The 9,646-nt window shown below is 36.4% G+C and overlaps 1 protein-coding gene across 2 annotated transcripts; it reads left to right on the top strand.

Annotated features, from left to right (window-relative positions):
* The first annotated feature begins 400 nt into the window (after window positions 1-400).
* Window positions 401-9,292, top strand: LOC142166305 (uncharacterized). Of its 2 annotated transcripts, none has more exons than XM_075225247.1 (2): window positions 401-773; window positions 3,764-5,761. In XM_075225247.1, exon 2 carries the CDS (start codon window positions 3,817-3,819, stop codon window positions 4,609-4,611), a length of 795 nt encoding a protein of 264 aa, XP_075081348.1. In that variant the 5' UTR covers window positions 401-773; window positions 3,764-3,816; the 3' UTR covers window positions 4,612-5,761. The 2 variants fall into 2 exon arrangements, 1 of the variants encoding a protein (XP_075081348.1); XR_012696623.1 differs by lacking the exon at window positions 3,764-5,761 and adding an exon at window positions 8,839-9,292 and having other exon boundaries at window positions 422-773.
* The last annotated feature ends 354 nt before the right edge of the window (window positions 9,293-9,646 follow it).

Below are 9,646 nucleotides of genomic sequence, written 5' to 3'. Positions count from 1 at the left end.
ATTTTTTATATTTTAGCATATTAATATTTAATTTAGGTTTAATATAGCTATTTCAACTAATTTTTACTTTGTTACTTTATTTTATTACAAGAAAATAAAAATTACAAAAAAATAATTTCATTAATGATTTGTAGTCATTTTTAATCTTGAAAAATACCAAAAAAAATAGTTTATTTTAATGGTCAGTCTTATTTTAATAGTTATTTTACATAAGTAGGACTAATTAATAAATGAGATCGTTTTAATCTCGTTCGCAGGGAAAGAATAAAACTTGGGCTCGAGCAACCCATTTTTAGGCCTAATTTTGGACCTAGTCCATAATTCCCAGGCCCATAGGCCCATACCCCTAACCTAATCCCTACCCCTATATAATAGTACCTAATCCCTAAATTAAAAAAAAAGGACGACACAAAAGAAAAGCAGAGCCGCAATAGACTTACGAGAACCCCCTATTCTAGATCTTCTTCAATGAAAGGAGACAAGACCCCCCACCAAGCGGATTCGATTTTCTTCTGCAGCCAAAACTATAGAACTCCCCAGGGCTGCATCATCTTTCTCTCATAAAAAAAATCAAAGACCTTCAAGTTCTCTCTCGTTTAGATTCCTTTTCAGAATATGGAGTATGACTGAGTTCGGGTTGAGGCGTTCAGATTAGCCTGAAGTTTCCGGTGTCGTCGTGTTCTAGTTTGCAATTCCTTGGTTTTCTCGTTTGAATTTTAAAGCCGGAGCTTGTATTTGTCGATTTGTCACATAGTGAAAAGCTGCGATCTCAGGTTAGGATTTTTCTTAGTATGCATTTGAAGCTATATTATCGGAAGGATCAAAGATTTAAACTGAAAAGCTTTCTTCAATTTCCCTAAATCGTCCTGTACATATTACTAAAGAGGTCATTCGTCTGCTTAAAGACTTATGCCACTGTTTGCATCTAATTTGATAGTCAAATATTTTGAGACATATTTTCATGGTTTGAGTTAAATTTGATGCTAACCCTTCATGGTCTTGAAACAATAATAACTTTGACATAAGTGTGGAATAATTGTGAGAGGGCTTCATAAAAGTTCTGTTTGTCGGAGGAAAATTTGAGTTCGATTAAGTATAAGATGTTCTACTTTTGACATCCTTTTATTTGTAATTAGACTCCATGTTTTTTCGTGATTTCTTAAGATTACATTTGTTCATATACTGTTGTTGAATAACATAACAAGTTTTATATATAGTTTTTGATTGATCCTTCAAGGTTACACTTTACTTTGTTTAGATTTGTTAGTACTAGTTATCTGATAGGAATTTGAAATGAACCTTTGTCTGTTGATATAAGTCCGGTGTTGAACCATTAGTTTATTGGGCTACAAGGAACAATCATGTTTCAGAAAGGAAAGTTAGGCTTTATTTGATGTTTAGGTGGGGCTTTACAATAGATTTGGGACAAGTGAGATAAGTTATGCCAGAAACCCAAAAGAAAACAAGGACGTCCATTTTCATCCATATGCTGGCCCAATTTCGCTCAAATACATGTAGCTAGCCCACCATTCCTTAACTAATTAATCTATTTCATGCTCCTCTATAATGACTTCCATAAATCATGACCTTGCTACAACCTCAAAGATTAGGAAAATAATTAAATGCGCTAGTTGCTTTTGGCACGATTAATAAATTATCATGGCCATGGATATGGTTCCCGTGACATGGTCATGATACGTAAATCTAAATTCGGGTGTGCATTTCATGTGACCTGACATAATTTCGAATAACAGTAAAAATAAACATGTTGCAAACTCCGGGTGTACATTTCATGTGACCCGTTTCTAATTTCCAACAAGGTTAAATAGAACGTATCGTGAACCGCGGGTGCATTTCATATAGCGTGGCTTACGATGTGTTTTAAATAACCTTAAATTTTCCTGAAATATTAAAAGCAATTTTAAAGTTAAAATTGCACCATCGGCTAAAACATGTACTAAAATCAAGTAAATAGTCCAATTATAACAGTTGATCGACCGTGCTAGAACCACGGAACTCGAGAATGCCTAATACCTTCTCCCGGGTTAACATAATTCCTTACCTGGATTTCTGTGTTCGCGGACTATAATACAGAGTCATTCTTTTCCTCTATTCGGGTTTGAACCGGTGGCTTGGGACATCATAAATTATCCCAAGTGGCGACTCTGAATTTTACATAAAAATAATTCAGTTTCGATTGTCACTTTAAGTTGAAAAAAACTCCCCCTTATATCCCTTCCCGGGTGTAGGAAAAAAGAAGGTGTGATTGCTCTGGCGACTTCGCTGGGGATAAGAACCCAAAACTTCTGGTTCAGGGTTCAAGAATTCGAGCTTAGAATAATTGTTATAGTTGGCTTTATTTATTATCTTATTTTATTGCATGTTTGAGCCTAATGTGCTAAATACCGCTTTTTACCGCTTTGATATTATTTGAATTGTATATAAACTGTTAAGAAACCCTTCTCTTCTCATCTTCGGGGATGTGCACGCTGGCGTGACTCCTCCTTCTGTTAGTGTCATACCTTGAAATAAGAAAGAGGCTCGGACAAGTTACAAAGCCGGATGGCCTTTTGGTTCCCGATATGTAGGTCCCTCCTCGGCTCGAGTTGTCCGCTCGGGTACACAAGCATAGAACAATATACCTAGGTTTTTAGCTTAGAATAACTTAGCCTCATGCCGGATCCCTAGTAGGAACGTTTGTTTATATCATGTGTATTTGACTTTGGGGACTCAACATAGGGGTTGGGTCTGTCTAGGACAGGTGCACCCAAATTAAAAGACCATCCTGATACATCTTACATGCTACTTGCGTATCTGTCTATTTCGGCTTGCATGCTGACTGGCTTCTAGAATAGGGAAATAAAATGAAAAATAAAATGAAATCGAAAAAAAAAGAGAAAATAAAAGAGAGTAAGAGGTAGGTATTTGAATTACTCTGAAATTCTGTTGAAATTTTGAGAAAAAAAAAAATAAAAGTCATTTCAAAATAAGTCATATTTTCTTCTGTTCCGTCAAAACTTGGCGAACTACACGGGTCTTATTCTCACCGGATGTGAGATACGTAGGCAAACTTCATCGGTTCCGGCCCATAATTTTCAAAAAATCCAAAAATACCTTTACTTCCTCTCTAGAAAAGTCTTTTTTTTGAGACCCCAATTTTCAAAAAATCCAAAAATATTTTCCATTACTTGCTTCTTTAGAAAGCTTTTCTTTTAGACCCTAATTGTTTTTTTTTTAAAAAAATATACATAAATATTTTCTTTTAATTTCTTCCAAAAATCCAAAAATATTTTCATTCTTCTTCCAAAATTAAAAAGAATATTCAAAATTCAAAAATATTTTCTTTTTTTAGAAGCATTTGTTTCATAAATTCAAAATAAAATTCTAAAAATATTTTCTTTCTTCTATAGAAGATTTTCTTTCGAAATTCCAGAAAAAAAAATTCAAAAATAAATCTTTCTTCTTTGGAAGTCTTTCTTAGCAAAAATGCTAAAGAAAAATCAAAATCTAAAAATATTCCCTTTCTTCTTTATAAGTCTTTCTTTCGAAAAAATAAAATTAAAAATTCAAAAAAGGTTAGTTTATTTACTTTATTCATGATCTTCCCGAACTACGCAAGATCTGATTCATGTTCCCACATGATACGTAGGCAACCCACATCAGGTTCGATCACCATTAAAAAGAAATGAAAAAATGAAAAAATATTGATAATAATAAGGACCGACTGAGTCCATTCTAACATATTTTGTTTTGAATTGTGAAGAATGTTGAGGTGATCAATTTGTGGTAAGCTGGAAACACAAGATCCATGGAAAAATGATAACTGACATCGAAGCTGTTACAAGTGCTCAAGAGACTCAGGGTCATAGGGTTCAACAAGAGTCTACTGTGTTTGAGAAAAATAGAATACTGAAACAGCAAATGACCGAAATGTGTCAAGCATGGGCCAGTGGTCAAGGACAGCCTCGTCATGAGTCTCAATTTGCTACACAGCAAGAGCAGTACCACTCTCCTGAGTACCACTTGTACTCATTTGATCTTCCTGCAAACATTGAGAAGCCTTCCCGAAAGATGATACAGGAAGAAATGACCCAAAGAGTTAAAAGCTTAGAACAACGGTTGAAAAACATGCAGGGGTTGGCAGGTCAAAAGAGTGTTGCATTCAAAGATCTATGTATGTTCCCCGATGTCCACTTGCCGCCTGGTTTCAAGACTCCCAAATTTGAAAAGTATGATGGACATGGAGATCCCATAGCCCACCTGAAAAGGTATTGCAATCAACTGAGAGGTGCGGGAAGAAATGAAGAATTGTTGATGGCTTATTTTGGGGAAAGCCTTACGGGAGTAGCCTCCGAATGGTTTATGGATCAAGACACGTCTCGCTGGTATGTCTGGGATGACATGACACAAGCCTCTGTCAAACAGTTCCAATACAACATTGACATTGCCCCAGACTGCAATTCCCTTTCAAACTTGAAGAAGAAACCAATTGAAAGTTTCATGGACTATGCCATTAAATGGAGAGAGCAAGCGGCCAGAGTTAAGCCACCCATGGATGAGCATGAGTTAATCACTGTCTTCCTTCAGGATCAAGAGCCAGATTATTTTTAAAACATGATGCCCGCAGTGGGTAAATCCTTCTCGGAATCAATCAAAATGGGGGAAATGATTGAGAATGGTCTTAAGACAAGCAAAATTATAAGTCAAGCAATTCTCAAAGCCGCAACTCAGGCTGTCCCGATTGAATCCGATAATTTTAGTGACACGAAGAGAAGCACAAAGAAATCAGGATGACATTAGGGTCGAGAAGAGGTCCTAGGAGAGCATCTCGAAGATATGAGCAACCTCATCAGGTTTCCCATGATTCCCCTGAATACTATTATCCACTTCAGAACCCTCAATACTCCATTGCTGCACCTCAGTATGTTGCCCGGCCACCAAGACACCCCAGAAGGCGAGCACCAGCACCGCAAAATCTCCACCAGCCTCTACAAAATTTCAAATGCCCTATAACCCACATCCAAGCCAGGGGTATAGAAGGGAACAAAGGCTGAAAGATAACATTACACCAATAAGAGAGTCCTATGCAAGCTTGTTTGAGAAATTAAAGCAGCATGACATGATTGCACATATTCCTCCAAATAATCCCGTGCAAGAAACTTTGACCTTTATAAAAGGTGTGAATATCATTCCAATGCCCAGGGGAACAATGTTGAAAGCTATCAGGATTTGAAAAGAGAAATAGAAAGGATGATCCAGGAAAACCTGATTGTGATTCAAGATAGTGACACCCAGAATATCGCGCAAAATCCTTTACCTGCATATCATGATGCACACTTTGTGGGGATGATTCCTGGTGACATGGAGTATGATAATCCTCTCAGGAACTTGCTAACTGAAGTTAATGATGTTGAAATTGGAGAAGGCTCTGATGATTCTGATGAGCAAATTTGTGGCTAAATGTCAAACCTAGCAATTGAAAAGTCATTCCCTCCTCACTAGGAAGGAATCTTGGTAGCTTGTTTTGATATTTTTTCTATTATCTGGGTTATTTCAGGGTTGTGATCTAGATTTTATTTGTTTTATTGAGTCAAACTCTTCTATCCCTCCATTTTGTTTGTGTGAGTCTTGTCTGTCTGTTCTATTGCTATTTTTATTATTCGGGTTATTTTAGGGTTGTAACTCGTATTTTGGGTTGCTTGTTTAGTTGTAAAACCCTTTCATCCGTTACTCAATAAAATACAGTTTGTCCTTTTGTGTCTTTCTATTCCTAGTTCTTTTGTCGCTAGTTCTAATGACATGACATGTATGCGAAAAATTTGGCCAGATCTTAGGAACTGATTTAATGTGGAATTGGATAACTATAAAAAATACATTTGAGGATGAATAAAGAGTTGGATTACTTTGGAACTAAGGTCGAGTAAAATTCACCTTCAAATCATTGTGAAGATCGGGCTTGAGGATGTCTAATCAAAGTTTGTTGAAATGTTTGTCACTAAGGGATGAAAAAATGTCTTGTGACCACGGCACATCAAGAAGATAGACATGTTCGTCAATGCTATGATTGCGAAAAGATACCATCCTTGACGTTCTCGAGGTTGGGAGGCCCTTTTTCTGCTACCCAAACACTTTATATCCTTCGCTACCCCTTTTGAGCCTGTGTTATTTTTTTGACTACCCTCTTTTGGAATCAAGTTTAGAGTAAAAAAACGAAAAAGAAAAAAAAAATTCATGTCCCAAGAGTACAAACTGGGGCAATTCTTAGAAAGTTAAAAAAAAAGGAAGAAAGGATTTGTCAAAGGTCCATGCCATAAAAATAAGAGTTGGGGCAACTTGTTTTGAAAACAAAAGAAAAAGAAAGAAAAAAATGAAAAGAAAAGAAAAGAAAAAAACAACAGAAAGAAAAATGAAAAAAATTAGTTAGGTCAGACGTTTGAACTACGTTCGACCTGATTCCTTAAAAAAAGGATACTTAGGCAGCCTCATGGTTCGGTCCAACCAAATAAGAATTTAAAAGAAAAAAAAATCAAAAAAAATCCCCAATAGCTGAAACTGGAGCAATGATTTTATTTCAATTTTAAAAGAGTCGATTCCAAAAGTTGTAAGTATACAATCCCGTCATCTTTAGTCTGTTTTGAGCCTTATGTGGCCTTTCGTCCAAGCCTATCCAAAAACCTTCCAAATAAAGACCTCCTAATATGTTTTCAAGAATGCCAAGAGAAGCATGCAATGAGCAACAGTTGTCACACGACATACAATACTGTCAAGTTACTCACAAAAAGTAAGAAAAAGAAAAAGAAAAATGAGAGAGTCTTACTAGTGAAAACCCTCACGGGCACAGTAAGGCGACGGTAAGTAGAGATGAATAAATGAGAGAGGCTTGATGGTGAAAATTCCTCGGGGCATCATTAGTTGAAAGTGAGTCGTGAAGTTGATGCAAAGTATTGGCATGGATAGGCCCGACTTCAAAGATCATAAGAATGGTAAAATGGAAGATTGGATTAGTTTGGTAGATCAGGCCGTTGAGTCCAAAATGCATGTCATGATCATTAAGGCTAGTTATTGAAAAAAGAAAATAATCCTTCCTTTTGTCCTTCCGACATGGGCATTTCTTGTTAATACTTGTTTTTTTGCACCATTGTGTCCTCTACTCAGAGTCAGTCCTTGTCAAAACAAGCAAGAAAAGATTTCAAAACTGCTACCAGCTTTTCAGTTGCACAAAGTGAATTTGGCCAGCACACTCAGTTGTTACTATCAACATGCCTTGAGGATTCATGCAAAGGCTCCCCCTAAAGATTCTTGTCAGCCTACTTGGCGCAAGCAAAAATAACTGGTGATTCTCTCTAACAACAAATTGCTCAAAAGCAAGAAGTCATTCAAGATATCGGAAAAGGTCACCTAAGCAAAGATATCCAATTTGGATAAGGCTGTTTGAGCTGCAAATACAAATGGTACTGGTGTGAAACAATCAGAGTTGGTGCAAAATAAAAGTCTTTTGAGACCGACTCAAGTTGATTGAGCAGAAGCCAAGTTGCCCAAGACTCAAGGCCACAAACTGACACAATTTTCAAAACTGACCAATTTTTCTTTGTGCGAAACAGGAACAAAGTAGTGCAAGGAAAGTGGTTCAAAAAAAAAGGAGAAAAAGAAAAGAAAAAAACAAAAAAAGAGAAGGAAAAGAAAAGAAAAGAAAAGAAGAGACTACAAAGGGAAGTTTCTCAAATCTTTGCCTTTGTTTGTCTTGCTATTGTGCATAAAATCTTGCCATTGATATTTACATTTTTCCTCCTAGGATAAAAAGTCCTAGTCTGATGAATTTTCTCCTAGGATAAATGTCTTAGTCTGATGAATCTTTCTCCTAAGATAAGAAAACCAAGTCTCATAAATCTTTCTTCTTGGATAAATGTCTTAGTCTGATGAACCTTTCTCCTAAGATAGAAAACCTAGTATGATGAACTTTCTCCTAGGATAAACATCTTAGTCTGATGAATCTTTCTCCTAAGATACAAAAATAAATGTCTTTGTCTAATGAACCTTTCTCCTAAGATATAAAACCTAGTCTGATGAACTTTCTCCTAGGATAAACATCTTAGTCTGATGAATTTTTCTCCTAAGATACAAAAAATAAATATCTTAGTCTGATGAACCTTTCTCCTAAGATAGAAAACCTAGTCTGATGAACTTTCTCCTAGGATAAAAATCTTAGTCTGATGAATCTTTCTCCTAAGACACCAAAAAAAGAGACCTAGTCTGATGAATTTTCTCCTAGGATCAAAATCTTAGTCTGATTAATCTTTCTCTTAAGATAGAAGACCTAGTCTAATGAACTTTCTCCTAGGATAGAAATCTTAGTCCGATGAACTTTTCTCCTAAGATACCAAAAAAGAAGTAGAAAAGAGACCTAGTATGATGAACTTTCTCCTAGGATCAAAATCTTAGTCTGATGAATCTTTCTCCTAAGATAGAAAATCTAGTCCAATAAATTTTCTCCTAGGATAATAATTTTAAAAAAAAAAGGAAGTCTGAATTTGAAAAAAAAGGGGAGTCATTTTTTTAGTTTTCTTAAGATTATCGATGTTTAGTTTTCTTGAAATCAGGGGGCCCCGCCTGGAGAATAGAGTCAGTTTTTACTTTAGTCAAGCTTAGTTTATAGTTTTCCGCAAGCTCAATCATTTTTAGGAGATGCACATCCTAGTCAACTCATTAATTTTACTCTCATCATAGCATCCTTCATCAGCAACGCAGGTGATTTATTGTTTTGTTAACACTCACAGATGTTCCCAATATCAAACTGGGGCAGGAAAATTTCTTTTGTTTTATTTGTTTTGTTGTAATTAGGCACCCACCTGGAGAACAAGGGAAGACAACTTAAGTTTCAAGGGAAAGCAGTTTTAAAAGAAGACAACTCAAGTTTCAAGGGAAAGCAGTTTCGAAGGAAGACAACTCAAGTTTCAAGGGAAAGCAGTTTCGAAGGAAGACAACTCAAGTTTCAAGGGAAAGCAGTTTTGAAGGAAGATAGTTCAAGTTTCAAAGGGAAAATGGTTTAAGGTGCAAGGGAAAACAGTGTCAAGTAACAAGAGAAGACGGTTCAAGTTCAGCAATCAGGCGCCCACCTGAAAAAAAGGGAATTCAATTCAGAATGAAATTCAGGTCAGCAACAAAAGAAGCTCGCGTCAAGAATGCGAGTCAGCAGTCCAAGATGATCAACAGAAGTTAGTCACAATCCAGAATAAAAACAAAAAAAAACAAAAAGAAAGACAAGAAGTGAATCCAAATGCAGAAGTTAATGAAAGTTGTGAGCTGCTCAAGACAAGGCTGAGGTCACAAGATCTGCATGTCCCGTCTTGGTTTGAAAAGTTGAAGAAGATTGAACCAACACCTGCGGCTAACAAGCATCAAGATTCAGATCAGGGTCTACATGAAGAACCAACCAAGACTCAAGATCAAGCTTTAGAAGACTCATAGATATGAATCTTATAACTCGTACCTGATAGGCTTAGTTAGTCTTTTTTATTTTTGATTTTGATGTAATAACGGGATCGCGGACCAGAACCTTAGTGGAACGACACCTCGACCGGCTCTCCACCTCGGTACTCCATCACCTCATTTACTTCTGAACTACACGTGGCCTGATTCCTTTATAGCC

This window comes from Nicotiana tabacum, chromosome 11 (assembly GCF_000715075.1).
Source record: "Nicotiana tabacum cultivar K326 chromosome 11, ASM71507v2, whole genome shotgun sequence".
In the NCBI taxonomy this organism is placed as follows: domain Eukaryota; kingdom Viridiplantae; phylum Streptophyta; class Magnoliopsida; order Solanales; family Solanaceae; genus Nicotiana; species Nicotiana tabacum.
Note: the sequence above shows the minus strand (reverse complement) of the source record. Positions and strands in the feature narration are given on the sequence as shown.